The sequence below is a fragment of the Mytilus edulis genome, chromosome 1 (genome assembly GCF_963676685.1).
Source record: "Mytilus edulis chromosome 1, xbMytEdul2.2, whole genome shotgun sequence".
NCBI lineage: Eukaryota > Metazoa > Mollusca > Bivalvia > Mytilida > Mytilidae > Mytilus > Mytilus edulis.
The window spans coordinates 44,322,696-44,344,888 of NC_092344.1; the positions used below are offsets into that span (position 1 = coordinate 44,322,696).

Genomic DNA, 22,193 nt, shown 5'->3' on the forward strand with positions numbered 1-22,193 from the left:
TAGAAACATACCGCAATATACCTGACAAAAGACTAAACGTTATGCCAAACACGGTTTAGGAATCAGAGATATAAACGAGGGAGATAAATGCATTCATTTCATCCAATGTCATCAAACCAAATCAGTATTTTTAAACAAGTAGGTGAGTACTGAGCTCCTGGATTTGTGATATCCGTTCGGAGCAAAAGGCCACTAGCAGAGCTATTAACTCAGAGGGCGTGATCACATTAAAAGGTACCAATATAACTTTACCAAATGCGTTTTGAGGATGAAGATGTCTTGTAAGTAATGCTCGAGGCCACCAGGTATAAGTATATAAAAAATATGATAAAAAATCAGAAATAAATGAATAATCTAATGAACAACAGACTTAACGGACATATAGTGATAGTTTCAGCTCACTAGACTAAGTCTTTATATGCATTCAAAAATGTATAATCAGTGAACAGAAAGTTCATTAAAAAGAATAATAAGCTGATTTTAAAAATGTAAACCCAACCCTTTGAAAAATGAATACAACTATCACTTTATGCATCGTTTGATGTTAACCGATATTTTTGTTTTTCAATTATTCATAATCATAGAGTTCTTTTCATTTGATCATACGGAAGAAAATAAAGTATCATCCACGAGAAATGATTACAAAGAATAGAACAATTGGTCGCTTTCTACACATTAGTTACTAGTAACATATTGAAAACACAGGTTCACCGAAGATATTATTCAGAATGTTATGGTTTACCTGGCAATGCAGATAGTTTTAAAAAATCATAATGCTCTTAGGAATTTACAACAATCAAAAGGTAATTAAACTTTATTATCGCTAATTGATATTGAATCAGAAATCTAAAATATTATTCTGTTCATTTGCGTTTGATTGAAGCATGATTTTATTTCAATAAAATGAATACATGACCAAGCGATGTCTGACTCTTTTGGAACGCAAAATATGTTTTATCACAAGTACTTTGCCAAATGTAAACTAGCATTACTAATATGATCTGTCTATATTCTTACATTACTAGAAATATACAGAGATTAACAATGTTGATTATTTGAAAATGGACATAATTTGACTAGATGTAGTCGAGTAATGGTTTTTTCGTCGTCTGCATCAACTGTGGTTATAACACAACATATGACTTTGACATTTAGATGAAAGTCATGGGGTATGCGTTTATGAATGTGCAAAGCGTTCGGTAAGACCTCAATTGTGCTCCAAGGGTTTGATTGTAAAATTGAAAATGGAAATGGGGAATGTGTCAAAGAGACAACTACCCGACCATATAACAGACAACAGCAGAAGGTCACCAACAGGTATTCAATGTGTATAAAATAACACCAACTGAACAACACGAACACTGGCTTTCTAATCCATCCCATAGTTGAGTGTCCGTTTACCTTGCATAAAATTGAACCACGTCCGATCTGATATCTTTCGTTAAAATCAATGTCTCTAGTAGGGAGATTGTCTCACTCCCTTTGCGGTAAAGATTGCCTACAGAATTTTTCTGTCCTTTTCCTTGTACTCTCTTTTTCCAATGGTAGAATAAAATGTGTCAGTTGGCGTTAATGAAAACGTCGTTGATCTATAAAAGAATAAACCCAATCAATTAGGTATCTAGTAACAACATGCATTTTCACTAGGTTTCCCGCGTCCATAACTTAGTTCTAATCATAAACGAAAATTGACTGTGTTACCATATTACAACGTATACAGACAGAAGGTGTAAAATTTGAAATGCCGAACAAGAGAAAAATTACACCATTTTTAATAATGATTTTATCAGATTTACCCGTCACTGTTTCATTCAATGACCAGCATTTTTAAAAAACGGAATTATTTATCGTCTCATTTTTTTTTCAATGAGTTGAACGACTTTAAAAAGGGATAAGAAATCAGAAAACTCTGAACAATGTAGTGATCTAAACAAAAGATTCCTTTCTCGGTTTACAAAATTTATGCTCCTTTCTTTTGTACCCTCGTTTCAAATTGTAGTATTAAATGTGTCAATGGGAGTTAATGAAAACGAAATGATCAACTAAATAAACATTTAGTGGCTTTGGAATAGCTGTCAGTAACTTCGAGTACTCTCAGATCACTTCTAAGTGTTTTTTGTTGTACCTAGTCTGTGTTTTTGATGGATGGATTTCTGCTTGTGTCCATCTGAAGAATTAAACCTTTTTCAACTGATAATTATTGTTCGTTCTTATTTTGTACTGTTACACCAATGTCCCAGGTTAGGGGAAGGTTGGGATCCCGATAACATGTTTAACCCCACCATATTCTGTATGTATGTGCCTGTCCCAAGTCAGGAGCCTGTAATTCAGTGGTCGTTTGTTGATGTGTTATAAATTTGTTTTTTGTTCATGATTTTGTACATAAATTAGGTCGTTAGTTTTCTTGTTTGAATTGTTTTCCATCTGTCATTTTGGGGACTTTTATAACTGACTATGCGGTATGGACTTTTCTCATTGTTGAAGGCCGTACGGTGTCCTATAATTGATAATTTCGGGGTAATTTGGTCTCCTCTGGACAGTTGCCGTACTGACAATCATACCACATCTTCTTTCATATATATAGTAATAACATGTTCGTGCGTTCTTTCGTTCGTCAGCACCTCATACTAACCCTCTTCCCACATGCAAATTGCAATGATAATGTTTGTCTATATAATGGCGAGATATGCAGTAGAAAGTTTCAACTCGCTTTATATGTTGTTTACAACAATCGAGAATAAACTGCTTCGTCACTACAATTGGTTCAGCAGGTTTGCGGACAGGAGTTGGAAATCCCAAACAAGGAAAAAAGAAAAATGACACTATTTTAGATAATAATTATTATTATATCTGATTTACCCGCCGTCACTGTGTCAAAAATGGGAGTGTTTATCGTTTCATTTACTTTCAATGCGTTGAAAAACTTTAAAACAACGAGGACAAATTAGATAACTCTAAACTATCTTGTAATCAATACAATAGCAGTTAAAATCTAAACAAAATATTTGGTAAGCTAAATTTCAGCTGGTATCATTTGGGGGTATGCGTTTTTTTTTAAACATTTGATAAAAAGATAGATATGCAGTGATGATTCATATGTGGGAAAAAGATCCAAAATTAAAAACTTCCCCAACGTTATAGATTTACCTTGTTAAGGTAATAGGAAAGCAAATTGACGACTTCGCGAATTTATAAAATGTCCAACTATAGAATATAAACAGAATATGAATATCGAAAAAAAAAGTACAAATATGATATACAGCAACAAACGACAACTAGGTTGAACAAATCTACTGTCGTATAACCATCTCCCTAACCTGTTACAGTGATGGAACAGTTCAATACACGTTCAAAAGGGCTTTTTCCCCATATTTATCATGTCAGGGCATTTTAAAGTATCTGTACGTCATAGATTCCGAAAAAAATAATTCTTCATTATCTATATCAATGCTTAAGAAATTTCCATAAATTCAGTTTTTTATGGAAGATATGATATGTTTTATCTAGGTTGTATCTTCGATTTTAATTTCAAAGTTGCAGTATGTTTTATCTGAATTGTGCTGAGTGTTAGTTATGCTGCAAAAGTATACAGATCACCTATAGATTTGGCGCAGTTCATCCAGTATGCGTCAGTTCCTTATTCTTCTTTTAATTAGCATAACATGTAAGTTTTATACAATACACATATTCCCTCTTTAAACATACTAAAAATATTCAAGATTAATTTGCCTTCTATGCAACAGACATATTCTAAGGACTACAACAGTAAAAAAGTAAGCAACCAATCTTTCTGAATAGAACGAAGCTAGCTATATAGAATTAATGTAATATAAATCGCATTAACTTTTAACATAGAAAAAATGGTGCATACAGTGCGCTTTTCAAATTACGTGATCATTCATCTAGTTATCACAGCAATACACATATTCGGAGTGAATGGTATACAATATGCTGAGCCCACTTAAAAGTTAACACCTGAACATATTTGTTTTCCTTTGACACCGCTCCCCTGTTATATTTACATTTCTATTTCGTTTTTGATATAGGCGATAACATTCGGGTATATCTAATAATAAATTTTTAATTCAAATAGCTGATTCCAATAAAGTTAATCTGAAATGTGCATTGGTGGTCCGGAAGGGTCAACGGTATATAAATAGAAACACAAATATAACACAGAACAAGATGTACTTGAGGTCGTATGTGAGATGACATGAGGAGACTTTGATCAATTCTAGAAACGAAACATTATATTTAATCGAGTAAAGCGGAGACCTTTAAAATTATTCAATTTTTAAACAAGCAATTATGCAAATGTACATTTACAGGCGAATTGGACAAAATGAATAGATAATGTTAAAATGGTCGTAATTTCAAAACATCGGAAACACTTCTTTTTTCTCACAATAGACATAGACGCCTTAAGCAAAATGTGACACAACTTAATGTTTAAAATAGATTTTATAGATAACATTGACATTATTAATTTCAATTAGGTAAAAGTGACAGACAATGCATGCCAAAAGATTGCAAGCGACCAGGGCATCAAGCAAAAAGTAAGTAAGTTTGTTGATTTCAATCTCCACTTTTATGTATAATCTTGTAATGTTTTCTTTATATATAGATTAGCAAGATTTACAGTTTTATTTTTGTTACTTATCATAATGTTTTAAACTCTTACTGTTCCAATCAAGTAATGAATAAAATGTGAAACGTAATAATATGAGCAACACGACGGGTGTCACATGTCTAGCAGAATCTGCTTTCCCTTACAGAGCACCTAAGATCACCCCGTGTTGATGGGGCTCGTAATGCTTAGTCTTTAGTTTCCTATGTGTGTATTGTGTACCATAATTTGTCTGTTTATCTTTTTCCTTTTTTAGCTATGACGTTGCCAGTTAATTTTCGATATATGAGTTGATAAAAGTAAAATCATAAAAATACTGAAGTCATAGAAAATTCAAAACGGAAAGTCCCTAATCAAATGGCAATATCAAAAACTCAAACACATCAAACGAATGAATAACAACTGTCATATTGCTGACTTGGTAAAAATGGTGGATTTTAGCTAGTTTTATAGCTCTCTGGTATCTTTTGCCGCTCTTTTAGTATTTTGGAGTATTATTTTTTTTTATTATCTTTTTTTTATAAGTAATAATTGTTATCAATTATCACCTTATTTTTATGAATATTATGATATTATTGGTTTTTTGGTTGATGATGAACAAACATTACTAAAATTTAATGAATATATTGGTTTTCTATTTAAGGCTGTTTCTGCAGCTGTCTACAACCGGCTATAGATGACAAGAGAAAAGATTTATATGTTAGCTTTCCCCGTTGTATCAATGCAACAATAAAATGTGGGTTTTATACACTAAGGTTCAAATTGAATATATTTGAACTGCAAGATGAGAAGCGTTATGAACTAACAAATAAAATGTTGTCCTTGCGTGGAAACGAGAACAGTTTTACACAGGTATCGTATTTAGTAAAAAATGACTTCATGATATAAATTTAAAGCAATTATTTATCGTAACTTATTGCAATAAAAAATCCTTAATTTTTCTTGTCTTTTAAAAATTCCAAACATATTTTGATACATAATAAAATTATCATATCTTAACATATGTTTGAATAACAATACTTGTATTAGTGCTTACTTTAAAAGAAAGTGCATATTTTTCAAGAGAAAACGAATTATTGAAAATAAAAAGGCAGGACAGTCACATGAAATAATAATAAATAAATATGTCTGAGAATAGAAACATGACGAAATTTATTTTGCAGACACATGAGGCATAATATGTCAAGAGCAGAGAGGCAAAAGATACTAAAGGGAAAACCAAACTCATAAGTCGAAAAAAAACTATATTTGCATTTGAGATGACCGAAACAAACGATAAAATGCAGATAATGTTGGAAAAAAGGAAAAGGAAAATATGCAAACTAATTAACCTTAAATTGTCATAGATTTTAGATTTGGATCATACATCGATTTTGATATGTAGGATACAATATCTAGATGAGCAACAGATCTTCTTTTATCTGAAGTTTTTAATTAAACTACCTTGATTATTTCGTTTTTTCTTCAAGAAATTTAGTTTGGACTATTCCGCTTCAAAGACAAGTATGAAGATAGATCGAAAGTATATTATATCGGTAAGTATCCAACGAAATTGAGTCATATGGAATTTAACGGTTGGGCAGAAGTAGCAAAACATTTATTTCTTAATCATATTATTAGGTCTTTCCACTTTTCGTGGAAAGACCTATGATTTTCTTCTGATTATTGTTTTTCTTCTTCCGTCTGAGATGCTTTTTTGTCTTACAACATATCGAATGGATTTTTGGCCAATGATGTTGTACAGTAATAGAGGTTTCAAAACTCACCCTGTGTGACCGAACACTTTTTCTTATAGGAGTTATCTCTCCGCGTCCCCTTTTTCTTGTTATCGTTATAGCAAACTCTTTTCACCAAATTGTTTGTCTACTCTTAAAAATGATAAGGTTAAGTTTGACTTGAGTGATCGGAAGACATCTTATGGGAGTTATTTCCCTTTGAAAATTTAAGATAGGCGATTGGTTGGATATAAGAAACTTTGACAATAAATGATATGATGTGTTTGCTAAATAACTGTTACCAAAAAAGCACAACTTCAACCTATTTACGTCGAAGAGTTTTGGTTAACCCTTATCGGAGTTTTCTCCACTTTTGAACTTGAAATCAGTATTTCTCCACAACCATACAAGTGATTGACCTGGGGTCTTTTGATTGGAGATCACTGACCTATGACCTCAAAATTGAGGTCAAGGTCAAAGGTCAATTTGACGTTCTAGATTTTGACCTTTGCTAAAAATTCTTTCTGGTTCATTATAAACCAGTTAAATCTTCTGCAAAAATCTATAAATCTTTTTTTTTTTTATATCAGTTTGATTTACCACATTACATCAACACGGAGTGACATTTTCTTGCATCATGTTTTAAATTTCATACTTATTATCGAGGTGTAAAGACCTTCAATTGTTCTCTGAAGAATTGGTTTTTAATTTTGTAAGATTTGCGTTAAACTTATCTTAAAATATTAAAGATTCATTTTGAAACTAGATACAAATAATATCAGAAAATAAACTGAATTGGTTAGGTTTTAGAACTAGACATTGTCCCATAATGGTAAAAATTATAAGAAAATGAATTATAGTCAAAATTCAACGCCTTTCAAATAATTGTCTGAAAGATAATTGTTTAACGCTTTTTCAACAACTTTATTAGGTCTTTCCACTTTTCGTGGAAAGACCTTTTGTTTTCTTCTTCTGATTTTTTTTTCTGCCGTCTGAGATGCGTTTTTGTCTTACAACATATCGAATGGATGTTTGGTCAATGATGTGGTACAGTAATGGGGGTTTCAAAACTCAACCTCTGTGACCGAACACTTATTCTTATAGGAGTTATCTCCCAGCGTCCCTCTTTTCTTGTTATCACTATATCTCTAAAATGGTAAAAGTTTTTAACAAACTGTTTTCACCGAATTGTTCGTCTACTCTTAACAATGATTTAGCTAATTTTGACTTGAGTGATCGGAAGACATCTTATGGGAGTTATTTCCCTTTGAAAATTTAAGATAAGCGATATGTTGGATAAATTCACACGGTATAAGTTGTGGAAGCCTACAGTCTTTAGATATGAAGTCCTTGGTTCATTTGAAGGAAATTGAGGTCAAAGTCAAAGGTCAAAGTCATGTTATAAATTTAGAATTTTGCTTGTTATCGTTTTTCAAAAGAAACTGTTACAATTAATGATATGATGTGTTTGCCAACTAACTGTTTACAATAAGGCGCAACTTTAACCTATTTCAGTCAAAGTGTTTTGGTTAACCCTTATAGTAGTTTCTCCCCTTATGTATTTGAAATCAGTATTTCTCTACAACCATACAAGTGATTGACCTGGGATCTTTTGATTTGAGATCACTGACCTATGACCTTGAAATTGAGGTCAAGGTCAAAGGTCAATTTGACGTTCTAAATTCTTTCTTGTTCATTATAAAACAATTATGTCTTTTGTATATACCTATTTATCTTATTTTTTTATATCAGTTTGAAGTACCAAATAACATTAAGAAGGAGTGACATTTTCTAGCATAGTTTTTTAAATTTCATTCTTATTATCGAGGTGGAAAGACCTTCAATTGTTCTCTGAAGAATTGGTTTTTAATTATGCAATAAGTTTCCGTACTAAAAATCGAAAAGAGGTGTCAGTTCAACTGGTGAAAAAGGTATGATATGAAATCCGTGTGCATAACACATATTGTATTAATAAACCTAATCATGTTGACTGATAAACAACAGTCTAGAAAAAACATGGAAGTAATGAAACATGAAAACACATTGGTTTATAGACAACTATACACTTAGGAGGAAAAAAGATAAAACTCCAAGAGTGAGTTCGGGTTCTATTAAGAATGTAGGTTTTACCTGCTTTACATAAATCCAACAATTTTCAATTTTTATACACTTACAAAAGAAATAGTATCGAATTCCAAGGTAAATTTGAAATTGGGAAGTTTATAAAAACTAACCACAACGCTCAACTATATCAACCAAAAGGAACAACTGGAGAACAACTGTCATATGTTTAACTTGGTATAGTAAACCGTTACTTATATAACCTGAACAAACTAAGATTTTTTGAAAAAGTTTAAATTCTTTCACATTTGTCCTTTCGGCACCAGTTAGAGATTAACTATACTGAAAAAGTTGTGCTCATTATTATTGACCGTACGGTAACATATACTAGTATTACTGAAATATGTTTCAAATCTGGTTGTATAATTTTCTTACTGGCGATCATACAATCTTGGATAAAAAAAAAATAAACAGACAGTTTTAAACTTACAATGTTACTTAATTATGCTTAAGTTAATTTAGTTTTACCATTTCATAAAATTTGGAAAACCAATTTCGTAGGTTACACCAACGTGTACCATATGCGATTTCTGTAGACCCATAGAAATAGGTAAGTACTTATTTTAAATTTATTGTAAGAGCATTGTTTAGACACAACTTTTTGGTAAATAAATTCATCAGGCTGAAAGTGTTGTACTCCAGAAGCGCGTTTCGTCTACAAAAGACTTCACCAGTGACGCTTGTATTAAAAAAAAGTTTTAAAAAAGGCATTTAGGCCCAAAGTACCGAAATATTTTGCAAAATTCAGCTACGGTTATCGATTCCTGGGGTAGAAAATCCCTAGTATTTCGAAAAACAATTTTTTTGTAAACTGTTAATTTTCTTGTCATCACAGAATCGTGACTACTGGGATGATGATATCCTTTGGAAGAAACCTGTTGTATTAACACATTATTAGACATGTAGTTTTTCATGAAATCCTACTCCGAAAAGTTTAATTGCTAAATGTACAATGGTGAAAATGGTGTTTTAAAACGCATATGGACATGCTAAAAAGAAGGATACTAAATTTATGAATATTTAGAAATGTGATAAGCTTACATAAGAGACAACTATTCACAAGGATTCGAAGAATGTGTATGCAAGTAACTATTGGTGACCGTACTACGTTTAACAATATAAGCATAAATTATTTATTTTTAAATCAAACTATCGGACAGAAAAGTCACCCACATACTTTTAATGAAGTATTCAACAGTTATATGGCGATTTAATATAAAATCAGGTTTTGGAGTCATGCAAATGAAAATCCATCTCAAGTCCCAAAAAAATATTTGATACAATAATAACATGAACAGTGTATTTTTTATGATTTTGTCAATTTGTATTAGGCTAATATTTATTATTAATTTTATAGAACAGTATGTGTGCAATTGACACAATAACATCATGAACAAAGTATTAATTATAAATTAAAAAATCATAATATTCTTTCAATTTGCAGTAGGTACATATTTATTAAACATATTATAGGACAGTGTGTGTGCAATTCTGTATTAATTTTAATTTACAGTACTAGATGCAAAACACACTGCCATACCTGCTCCTATAACTGAAGAAGGACAAAAAAGTGAACACGGAACAACGATAACCATAGCCGTAGTAGTTTCTGTTTGTGTATGTGTTATAATCGGTTTTGTGATTTTTGCTGTTATATCTCGACGAAGTTGCAGTAATCAAAGGCACGTTGTTTCCCAAAGGGATAACTTTCAACGTTCTTAAAGCTATAAATAGAGACACAGTAAATGATTACATTGCCTCAATTTATTACCTATCAATTAAAAAACACACCACGGCAGCGATAGCTATATGTTTCTTCTTTTGAGTCCTTGTGTATTAAGAAAAATGTGCATTGAAACATTAAGACGTAGTATTTATAACTGTTATTATTTGTTTTTATTTAGAACCTATGATAATAAACATATTGAGTATATAAATCCGTGATTTAAGAATAGAAAGAGATGTTCGCTATAAAAATGATATTTTGTGATGCAATTTTTAGAATACTGTCACTTTAACATGTATGATTAGTGACAGTTGTTGTTCTCAAATTTTTCTTTTCCTAACTTCAGTGTATGGAACACTTTAGACCTGAAAGTTTCTAAAAAAAAAAACTACTCAATGGTAAACAATATAAAACAAAAACAAACAAACAAACCTCCCCAATAATATGACATGTGTTGAATGACAAAGTCACAAATGAGAATGTGTCTGTAATGTTTATCATAGTCCTTGTTTCCTCAATGGTATCTCACAGTACATCCCAGTCGAATATTTTAAATTTGGAAAAATAAGAGTAAAGAAGATTTGTTACTCTGTGTTTAGTTTTATACTCCGGTTTTGATTCATCAATGCTTTATTCTTTCAGTCAGTGGAACACTGCTTTCTTTTCATGGCATTTTTTTCTCACAGACTTTAGTTTTTCTCTGTATCATTTTTAATTAAATTCATGCTATTGCAGTAGATCATTTAAAAAAAATTAGATGTTTAACCATGTGTAGATTATTTACTGGATCAAAAACGTAATATGATTATTTGTCCACAGGTGCATAGTTTTTGTTTTAGTTTAGTTTAAGTTTTTTTTGCTGTAAATTTTTTTAAATAACTGTTATATTGACTCACATGTGTTTTCGACAGTGATACAATGCGAATAAAAATATGAACTTTGAAAATAGCATATCTGGAAACAATAATCCAAGTATTAATAAAACATATCATTAAATTGAAAAGAGGCTGTGGCCATTTCTCTATAACTTTATTCGCTTACATTATCGGATATACACGTTCAAAAGCACAGATGATTTTGAAAATATATTGGTAAACAATTCAAATATTAGTAAAGAATAAACATAGACCCGTCAATCTGATTTACGACAAGCTATATGAATGAGCTAAATCTTAAAGTCCTCTACATGTTTTTATTTCCAAAGGTAAATCATTTCAAAACACTAACTGATTGCTACTGATTGAAAACTGCGCTTTTTTAAGTATTTTTAATGTAATGTAATCGGACAAAATATGTACTGCGTTGTCCTGACCTCTGCCTTTCATGTCTTTGTTTTCACTCTATTAACATTAATCTCATGTTTGATAGGAGAAAGATACAAGACCTTTTTGCAAGCTATTATATTTTAACCTAATTTTATTTTCAAAAATATTTTGCAAGACACCATAATTTAGAGTAGATTTTTTTCGAGTTTGTAAACATTTCTAATATCTAGTTTAATCTAAAACATGTTAATGTAGGAATATCAACAGGTAAAGATTGATTGATACAAATCAACGGCTGGTCTATGATCAAGTTTCATAACAAATATAAATTTTCAAACTCTATTTCTATGTCCATGATCGATGGAAAGGACACACGCAAAAAGGAATAAACGAAATATAAAGGTATTGTCTATATTGTTTATTTATATAATTTATTTTATTATGTTGGATTTGCCGTTTTCAGATATTCAAGTTAAATGTTCTTTTGTTTACTGAAATCCACTCATGAAACAATACACTAAAGATACTAAATTTTTCTTCGCGTGACCTATGTTAGTTTCTGTCAGCAGCTTTGAACATATTAGTAGATGATAGCCTTTTGAAAGACAAATAAGCAAAACAAATTCATATTAGAAACTAAATATTATTCAACGAAGAAAAGTATGGTTGTTATTTCTAACCAAATCACATTTGCAAATGCTTAAGGAGGCTCGAAGGTACAAAAAATATCTGCATAAATAGAAACATTTGATTTTTTATTACAAATTTTATTTATTACACTATTAGTTGCTACTTTATGAGGCTGTACAAAAATCAACAACAAAAAAATCAATTTGTTTTTTACTTTTAAAATATTTATATCATTGAAAAAGCTCTAAATTATCTCCCTTTGGTGATTAAATGCATTGTTTTGGCATACAGATTGAAATAACTTTTTAACTTCATCGGTGACCTTTATTATTTATTATTTTTTTTCAAATGAACTGTACTTAAACTAAACTATTGTAAAATTTAAGCGATTTCTGTAATTTAGTTTTTTTTTTTTTATTTCGATTTTACCTTTTTTCTCCTATTAGTTCAACAGAAAAAAGTATCTTAACAAAAATGCATGCTTCTTTCAAAGGCAGAGTGTGAGGTTAAATGGACGTGACCCTATATTTTTATTTAATTTTTCCATTAAATATAGGATAAAGTCTATTTATAGAAAAAAAGCGAAATCCGATATCCAAAAAAAATTATTTAGACCCGCAAGCTCCATTAATGCACTAACGAAGTAAATTTTTTTGTCAAATTCTCACAATATGCCATATTCTTTCCACTTTGTATAGAAAACGACACGAGTTGTATCCCATTGAAAAAATATATATCATTTAAATGGAGATATAGAAATGAACTTTCCTTATGTTAACTCGAGGTAACAATTTAGATATCCGTGTATAAATAATAATGAAAACGTCTTCAACGTAAATGAAACACTTCATTATGAAGATTGTACTTTTATTTGTGTATAATTTACACTACTGAAAAAGCGACATATTTGTCTTAAAAGAGAGACAAAAGACACTAGAGGAAAAGTCAAACTCATAAAGAAACTGACAACGTCATGGCTAAAATTGAAACAGACAAACAGACAAATAATAGTACACAAGAACAACATGGAAACCTACAGACTGAGCATCACGAACCCCACCAAAAACTTTAAACCTTACACATAAAATGATATTCCTTATTATTTTATTTTTTCATGATAAGTATTTCCTGTTTGTTTGTTTTTTCAATTGACAAGTGCAAACTGCCGTTTACATGTCGCGGTTCCTTTGCGCAAAAGACACATGCTACTTTTTGAGGATACGGCATTTGCTCAATAGAAGATACAAAGCAAGTTGTGTGTAAATATTCTAAAGGTTTGCTTGCAATGTTTTTACCACAATCTTTCTTCTGAGAAGTATGACCAGGGCTAAAAGTTTAACTGCTATGTCGACTTTGATTTGTAAACACGCAGTCGGGGTTAAAGGTCGTGTCATGCTTTCTCTACATTCATGAACACTCACATGCAATACCAAATTGAAGCACGGGGGGGGGGGGGGGGGTAACTTCGATATTTTTTTGGTAGGGATGTGCCATTTTTGCCTCAAAAAACGTACCCATTTTAATATAACATTCACTAAAATTCAGTACCTATAGTAAAATAAATTTTTAAGAAAGAATGACCTATAATTATATACAATATTTAAAATATGACCCGTGCTTATATAAGCACTAACTCATTATCACTCATAATTCATAAATATACCAGCTACCCTTAAGTTTTTATATATGAATTGGCATCGTTTGGTGCACATATATTTTATCGTTATATATACGCATGGATTGTTTGATATTTATATATGATATGTAGATCATACACCAAATCAATATACAGTTATCAAACGTAAATGCATTTTAATATAGGATGTCATTAAAAAGGAGGGTCATTTTTATATAAAATCTAAAATTATAACCCATATTTTGGCACATCCCTGTATACCCAATAGTAGGAAGTTACCCCCCCCCCCCGTGAATTGAAGGCACCGTTATTGATCTACTGCAAGTCAACATTTTTGCCATTTTTCAAAAGTTGTCTGGAAACAGTAACAACTTACCCCCTTCGTCTCGATCAACCTAGTTGAAGATATTTAAACTTTACATCCTTTTTACTTGGGTTTTAATTTCAATTTCTCTGAACTGTAAGTTCTGCCAATAATGATCAATCTATCTCAATCATTAATGCATTTTCATATTTCCTATTGTTTATTGACCCAACTTTATATATTTCCATGCCCCATCTACGATAGTAGAGGGACATTATATTTTCTGGTCTGTGGGTCCGTTCGTTCGTCCCGCTTCAGGTTAAAGTTTTTGGTCGAGGTTGTTTTTGATGAAGTTGAAGTCTAGTCCACTTGAAACTTAGTACACATGTTCCGTATGATATAAGGCTTTCTAATTTTAATGCCAAATTAGAGTTTTTACCCCAATTTCGCGGTCAACTGAACATAGAAAATGATAGTGTGAGTGGGGCATCCGTGTACTTGGGACACATTCTTGTTTTTATATACTTTACAGATATGATCATGCATTCAACTAAGACATTTCTTGTGAGATTTTTTGTGAGTGTTGCATTGATATTAGATGGTAAGTTAAAACGTATACTTAAGATCAAATATATTGTTCTGTATTATGGTAAAAAAGGTTATAATCTAAAATTTTAAAAAGTTTTCTACGAATCAAGAGTTTACTTGTATTTCTCTCTGCAAATAAACAATAATTTTTCATAAGCCACTGTCTGTGAAAAGCAAAAAAAGCAAAAACAAAACTTTATGTGATCGCATTTTAACTAATAAATGAATTGAAGTCTTAGAGGTCGAACGATGTTGAAATCTACTAAATACATAGAAAGAACACAAAAAGGAATAAATTAAGCAAGCTTAAAAAACCTGAGGGAATTGCACAAACTACAAACGTAACGAGATTATCTTCGTAGAAATTACAAATTAGAAATAATGAAATCTTGATTTTTTTTTACTTTAATCAGTGACATGTCAATGTTCATACGATTCTAGTACAGACTGCATGAGCCAAGTCATTAAGAAAGGTAAATAAAAATGCTTTTATTATCGTTTTGATATACATTCTCCATATTAGTCTATCACTGTTTTATTCTAATCTAATACTAGAAAACGGGATTTTTAAGATGTCCGAGTTAAATGAATCTTCCATTCTCTTTTATGTATGACTACTATATATGTGGTTATACAAGAAACAACAGTAAATGTGTAAATAATTAATCACAAAGACATGGACTCTAAACCGCAAATAGCAGATGGTTGGATTGAGCTGTTGTTTATTTGAAACCATTGCAAAATTGTGTGTTGCTTCAGCGTGGACACTGATTTAGAATAATAAAACTTTAGATTGACAGTTAAACGTCAGACAAACAACATCATGTATGTCATAACTAGTGACAGTTTGAGATACTGTTTAAACTTGAGTATACATAAACCCAAGCAGATTTTATTTCATTGATTATGCATACTTATCTTTATGTTACAAAAGGTTCGTTTCAGTTACCATGTTGAGAGAAGACCATCTAAAATTGCAATAACGCATATCTTATGTATTTCAGATTGTTTCTGCAGTTGCTTGGAGGCAAAAATAGATGCATATTATACTACAAAACTGAAAGTTCAAGCCAATTATTTATGTACACATTTTCTTAAAGAGTGTAAAGACATATGGACCCTTTCTTTTAGCTACACAGTTGTCAATATTTCAACATTAAATGAGGAACTGTATACCAGTGAAAGAATATCCGTGCCTCATAATCAGGTATATTAAAAAAAAGACATCAATTTATTAAAAAATTACTGACCGTACTGGTAAAATTTGTTGTTGTTTGTTTATTTTGTTATCGAAAAAGTAACTGAAATAAAACCGTACCTTGACCTATAATGATTTACTTTCATAAATTTGGATGGAGAGTTGTCTCATTTGCACTCATCTCACATCTTCCTAAATCTATCTTCCCCAAATATATGATACAGACTCGAGCAACTTATTTCGTTTTGACGTTGAGATAGCATATCTTATACCAGTAGTTGTATATATGTATCATAGTGCTATCATCGCTTATTTCCATTTGCTATGATCACTGTTTTGGTTTCGTTCTTGTTTCGTAACACATCATTGGATAATCATATTGCTAGAAGCGAACATTTTTTAATTCAATATGTTATTCAATATACATGGGCAACACGATTTGTGTCACAGATGGAGCAGGATCGTCTTACCCGATCCGGATTACCTGAGATCAAAATTGGTTTTGGTGGATTCGTGTTGCTCAGATTTTACTTTTCTATTTGTGTTTTGTTTACTGTTGTTTGCCTTTTAAATCGTTTATTATTATTATTTTACAATGGCGTTGTCAGTGAAATTTGGACCTGCAATCAGAACAAAAGCTTATACATTTTTTTCTTCTAGATCTAATATAGAATGAAGAATATATAAAGTATACTATGAGTAAAAATAGAATTAATAATATACTTTTTTCATTTGATTTAATTTGTTGTCATCCCAAACTACAGTTATACTTCTTTTTTTATATTTTGCTAGGAAATTGTGACGGAGATTAAAGAGTTACAAATAGCAGGAAAATATAACATAAAAGTAAGTAGAGCTAACATAAGAAAAAAACCAAAATCATGTATGATATGTTCTCCGGGCATACAGGTGTTTCTAGGAAGCGTTTCATCATGTACGCGAGAAATAGAAGCTTGGAGAATCAATCATGTGCAAAAATGACAATCAACGATACCAGCTATGTAATTTTTAATAACTGATGCGCTTTTCGTCTACAAGTACACATTATTGATGGTTTCAATTAAAAAAAAGTATAAGGACTAATAGAGTATTTGACGTACGAAAATCCGAAAGGTTTACCAAACATAGCTAAGGTTATCTATCATTCGGGTTGAAAAAACTTAATATTTCGAAAAAAAAATGTATTCAAAGATTTAGAAACAGTTCATTTACAAAAATGACCATATTAATAATATTTCAAGTCGTGAACATTAAAGTTCTGAATTCTGATCTATAGGTTACGTTAGAAAATATAGAAAAAAATAAGAACATACTTTACAGAAGTCAAAACCACAAACAATAAACTTTTAAGTTGTTTAAACGTTTTTATTATTGATGTTTTATCTTACTTTACTGTAATTATAATGAATACTTATAAAAGATGTTTTATTTAAATATTCTAATCAATTTGATTATTTGTTTAGCATCTATTTGTTTTTGCAGATTAAACCCTCTTGTACTATTTGTGGCAGTGGTTGTAAAGTCATACATTTATCAAGTAAGTACCGACTCTATAATAATATGAGTGATGCCTAGGATTACACGTAGACTTACGATAACGATAAAAATAAGGGGTGTTCTCAAAATGAAAAGATAAATTCAATTGGGATACACATTCAAATGAAATGGTGTGTTTGTTTTGATGTAAATAAGTATTTTTGATGACACACACATGCACAAAACTTATTGTCACAACAGATGTGAATCGTCAAAAAGTCCTCATAACTTTGTTTTTTTTTTTCATTCTCCGATTCCGATGTCGTGGTAAACTTTTAATCTTGTAGTGCATAATAAATCAATTTAATTTTCTACATTTCCTGGACTGCATATTTCTGGGGTTTGTCTTATGTAAGGTTCCAATTCTAGATATGCGTACAGATTTATGTTGTCGACCAGCAAATACAGCTCATTCAGGAATGGAAATGTGTGTCTTATATTTCTGATCAACATGTAGTGCTGATGCCAAAGAAATCGTACTCAACATAAAATATCTTGTTTTTGTTCAATATTACAACTGGACTGTGAATGCAGTGACAATGTCTTTATCTTACCTCCTATACATTTCTAGGAATGTGATTGGTTAAAAGCGTCCGCGTGAAGACCGTGTATATTTCATATTAGGTTAGTAGGGAGGCGGGGCTTATTTCATACACGGTTAGTAGTGGAGTTACGTCCCTTTATAAAAACAAAACGGAACTGAGAAAAATCTTAAAAGTTTCAACAGACGAAGAAATTGATAATTAAGATTGAAATAAATTCATTAAACACATTTAAACCTAACAAGTTGTTATCGTTAGCTATTCTTGGTGGATCAATGGCAGTAGTTTCTTAATGAAGACTGGCTTGCTCATTTTGACAGGTCACTAGTCTAAATTTTACACGTTAAGATAGTCGGTAAGATAAATTCGTTACATAGTTTGCTAGTGACCAAATACGGTATATATGGGGTCAGTAAATTCCATATGGGGATTCGAGCTTCGGTCACACCCTATATGGAATTTACCGACCCCATATATACCGTATTAGGTCACTAGCACACTATGTAACTAATAATGTCCTGTGAAATACTGTTCCTGTGGATCCGTTATCTGCTATTAACTTTCGATTGATAATTCTATGGTTAACGGAAGCTTTGGCCACCCACCATGTAAGTTCTACATGCCAATCACTCAAATAAAGGCCAATAAATATGACTATTATATAATTGTTTTTGAATTATATATACCTATATGTGTTTCATTTTCGGTAATCGAAACACCAACGGCTTAGTTGTCAGAAACTATTTGATGATACGGGTACGATTGTAACCATAACATAATTCTGTTTCTTTTTTTCGGTGCACATGTCTTGTAAATTTTAATTTATCTTCTACAGAAATGAAAATATTTATCGTTTAAAAAAATCGTTTGACATTCATTTAATTCAAAATAGGGTGCACAAACATCCGTGTACTTTAAAGACAACCTGATTGATAATTTCATTTTAGAAAATACGACTATATATAAAAAATCTCACCGGTCAAAAATATTGTTTGATTTGAATTGCATTTAAAGCTAGGTTCACCATTAGAACATCCGTGTACTTTAAGAGGCAAAATCAGATTGCTTTCAGAATATATAAACTAAATTATTAAATAGACTGTTTTCATGCTTCATTTAATTTAAAATGCAATGCATGTATATTGTTACTGCATCCTAAGTTACTTTTTTCAAATGTAACAACGAAAAGTAGTCTTCATCAAAACAATTCTAAACCTAAACACTGATATGAGAAGTTATGTATTTCTTTAATGGGCAATAAATAAAGGCAACAGTAGAATACAACTGTTCAAAAGTCATAAATCGATTTAGAGAAAACAAACGCGGGTTACAAATTAAAAGCAAACGAAACACATCAATTATAAGAGGAAAACAACGAAACAACAGAACACTGAAGTGCAACAAAAACAAACGACGATGCAACATACATAGAAACAAACTATAAGATAACAACTTGATATATGTAATTTTGAATTCGTATGCAAACAAATCCAACCATACTTGCATACACAATTTCATTTTATGATTTATCATATTTACAATATGAAAAATTATCTAATTAGGATATTCATCCGTTGGCGTAGTTTTCATGCATAACAAACCCGATAATAAAGTAAAATGACGTCGTCTCAATCAAAATAGTTTGACGGAATCAAAACGATTTGAATTAAGTAGATTTTGTTTATAAATCATTCATTTAAGCACACACACGTTGTGTAAAATATACGAATTTCAAAACAGACAGGAACATATGAAAACATGACAAGGATTATTGTGAAACCGGTAATATATTAGTGTTACATAGAATAATCCCTTCCGAACAGGAACATTGTAAAACCGGTTATATACATGAGTAAGAAGTGTCACTGGAAATCGTTATTCCTTTTTATATGTGTTTGTCTGTAAAAATAGAAATAAAGAAGCCAAAGGGAAATGCCGTTTGTTTATATTTTAGACAAACTAAACAACTTCAAAACACTAGTCAATGGAATTGCTTATCACAATTTTAATTGGGATATATGTTTCATTATAGTTTATAGTCAGGCTTATAGTTTGTTTCCCTCGGATTTAATTTGAAATCCGGATTTGTTTTTGGTAAATCAATTTATTACTATTGAACAGGATATACTATTGTTGCCACTTTCCATTCCTATAACTTCTGTATCAATTTGGATTAATATCTTATATAAAAAAGTAACACTATGAAATAGCAATTTGAACACAAGTGATATATAGAGTTACATTTCTTTTGTTTACAGGCATTCAAATAACAAAAGGAAAGGGACCAAAGAAATCCACTGGTAAACAGTATTTAACGGACTTTATTTCTTTGCCTGTTTTAGTCACTTTTGTCTGTGTTTTGGTGATCAGCATTTTATTGGTAATAATATTGACTCAAAAAAACGAAAGACACTGGAATCAAATTCCTGTTTCGGAAACACACATATAAATTGTTGTCGTAACCTGTGTTTAGGACACTGTTGAATTGGAAATGTGCAATGAAACTCATAATGCGTTCACGATTTTATATGTATATATAGCAATGTAATAATGTCACCTTCGTAAAGAATGATTTAAATTGATTGCAAAATCATCCGATCAAAATATCGCTCGTTTTAATATAAATGAAAGCTGAACTGTAATAAGAAGTTCAAATCTAAAAGTATGGACGTGAAGGAAAGATATACACATTTAATATTTTTAGAAAGATTCACCCATATAATTGTACGGGTTCTGAGTGAGACATGGATAGGTTTGTGGTGAAATCATCGATCCTGTATAATAGAAAGTCTTTAAATGTTTACGATTTTTTAAAAGAATTAAGAATTTTAATGTGGTTTTAAGACACTTTTTGATTGTAATTTAAACATGTAATTCGTATTTCCGACTTTCGCAAGAACCTTACTAGGCTTGCAGGTCCTTATTAATTGTATCTGTTCTTTATAATATTTATCAGGTTTTGGATTTAGTATTTGTTTTGCCTCGCAAATCATTGAAGTGAAGTCAATTGTCGAAATGTAAATCTGTTGACGTAAAACTGGTACATAATAGTTTATACTTACTCTTTCAAAAATAGAAGAAAAGACCTGTAGATCTTCAGATAGCTATTTATGCAAACTCCAAACAAAAGGAAACAACTACTTCCCTTTCATGATTATGACCTACCGAATTAGACTATTTACCGGATTTGTAATCACATAAGCAACACGACGGGTGCCACATGTGGAGCAGGATCTGCTTACCCTTCCGGAGCACCTGAGATCACCCCTTGTTTTTGGTGGGGTTCGTGTTGTTTATTCTTTAGTTTTCTATGTTGTGTCGTGTGTACTATTGTTTTTCTGTTTGTCTTTTTCATTTTTAGCCATGGCGTTGTCAGTTTGTTTTAGATTTATGAGTTTGACTGTCCCTTTGGTATCTTTCGTCCCTCTTCTACAACACAACATATCGTTAGAAAGATTAAGAACGTTCCAAGGGGAAAAAATCATAAGTCATACATCTGGAAGACAGACCATCCCAAAATGCCAAGTCATGAGGAAAAATCTACAAACAATATTAGAAAAGTACACCACTGTTATACAACATCTTACGATTGAATATAGCTATATAAAAGAATGGTGTAAATCGGGTACTCAAAAGAATACAGCGGTTGAAGTCATAAAACTTTGCTCAGTGCTCGGAGCACAAAATTCATGCTCGAAACATGAAATCCAGTATTTTGATTGGTTGATTTTGAGTATGAAAACGAAGATCTGACTCGAAAGTTTTATGACTTCAAGGCCAGAAACACACATTCCAATATAAATATAGCAATGCAGAGAAGAAACTACCAGTTTAGTTATAGTTTTCAGGTCGAATAAAAACAACGATTTAACAAAATACTGAACAATTATTTTTATAAGATAGTGCTGTGTTTGAAGGATCGTTTATCCATCAATCTTGCGAAGTCATTGTTACCTTAATGACAAAAAATCCGTGTTGCACATTTTTTTTAACACTGAAGTCTTTATGTTTAATGATTTTCATTTGATATGAAGGATAATATTAAACGAATTCACTTTCAATTGTATATGGAATAAAATTGTTTAAAAATACATATCTCTTGTCATGTGGTCAATGTTTGTTACAATGCTTCAGTAAATGAACCTAACATTTTGAAATTGATAATAAATGATTCCAAATAAATTCGTTGTTTTTATTGTCATCACGTTAGTTATGAATTGATTTCAATGTTTGCACATCTTTATAATAAGAAGGTCAATTTCATAATTATAAAGCAGCTCAATGTGTATCGAACTTCGATAAAAA

General features: G+C 31.0%; 2 protein-coding genes across 2 annotated transcripts; both read left to right on the forward strand.

The window, feature by feature from the left end:
- The first annotated feature begins 565 nt into the window (after window positions 1–565).
- Window positions 566–11,859, forward strand: LOC139483245 (uncharacterized). Its single transcript, XM_071267277.1, has 7 exons — window positions 566–803; window positions 3,534–3,664; window positions 4,497–4,556; window positions 5,271–5,479; window positions 6,097–6,162; window positions 8,965–9,013; window positions 9,977–11,859. Exons 2-7 carry the CDS (start codon window positions 3,625–3,627, stop codon window positions 10,183–10,185), a joined length of 633 nt encoding a protein of 210 aa, XP_071123378.1. The 5' UTR covers window positions 566–803; window positions 3,534–3,624; the 3' UTR covers window positions 10,186–11,859.
- A 2,475-nt stretch (window positions 11,860–14,334) lies between these two features.
- On the forward strand, window positions 14,335–21,024 carry LOC139483253 (uncharacterized). The gene is made up of 6 exons (XM_071267285.1): window positions 14,335–14,625; window positions 15,026–15,085; window positions 15,617–15,819; window positions 16,603–16,656; window positions 17,293–17,347; window positions 20,147–21,024. Exons 1-6 carry the CDS (start codon window positions 14,559–14,561, stop codon window positions 20,335–20,337), a joined length of 630 nt encoding a protein of 209 aa, XP_071123386.1. The 5' UTR covers window positions 14,335–14,558; the 3' UTR covers window positions 20,338–21,024.
- Window positions 21,025–22,193: the final 1,169 nt, after the last annotated feature.

Excerpts from the sequence above, each read along its gene's own strand:
- LOC139483253 (XM_071267285.1), top strand. The coding sequence starts at position 14,559 with ATGATCATGCATTCAACTAAGACATTTCTTGTGAGATTTTTTGTGAGT. Across the intron at positions 15,820-16,602 it reads TATCCGTGCCTCATAATCAG|GAAATTGTGACGGAGATTAA; the intron begins GTATATTAAAAA and ends ATATTTTGCTAG. Across the intron at positions 16,657-17,292 it reads CAGGAAAATATAACATAAAA|ATTAAACCCTCTTGTACTAT; the intron begins GTAAGTAGAGCT and ends TTGTTTTTGCAG.
- LOC139483245 (XM_071267277.1), top strand. The coding sequence starts at position 3,625 with ATGCGTCAGTTCCTTATTCTTCTTTTAATTAGCATAACAT. Across the intron at positions 5,480-6,096 it reads ACGAGAACAGTTTTACACAG|AAATTTAGTTTGGACTATTC; the intron begins GTATCGTATTTA and ends TTTTTCTTCAAG. Across the intron at positions 9,014-9,976 it reads CTGTAGACCCATAGAAATAG|TACTAGATGCAAAACACACT; the intron begins GTAAGTACTTAT and ends TTTAATTTACAG.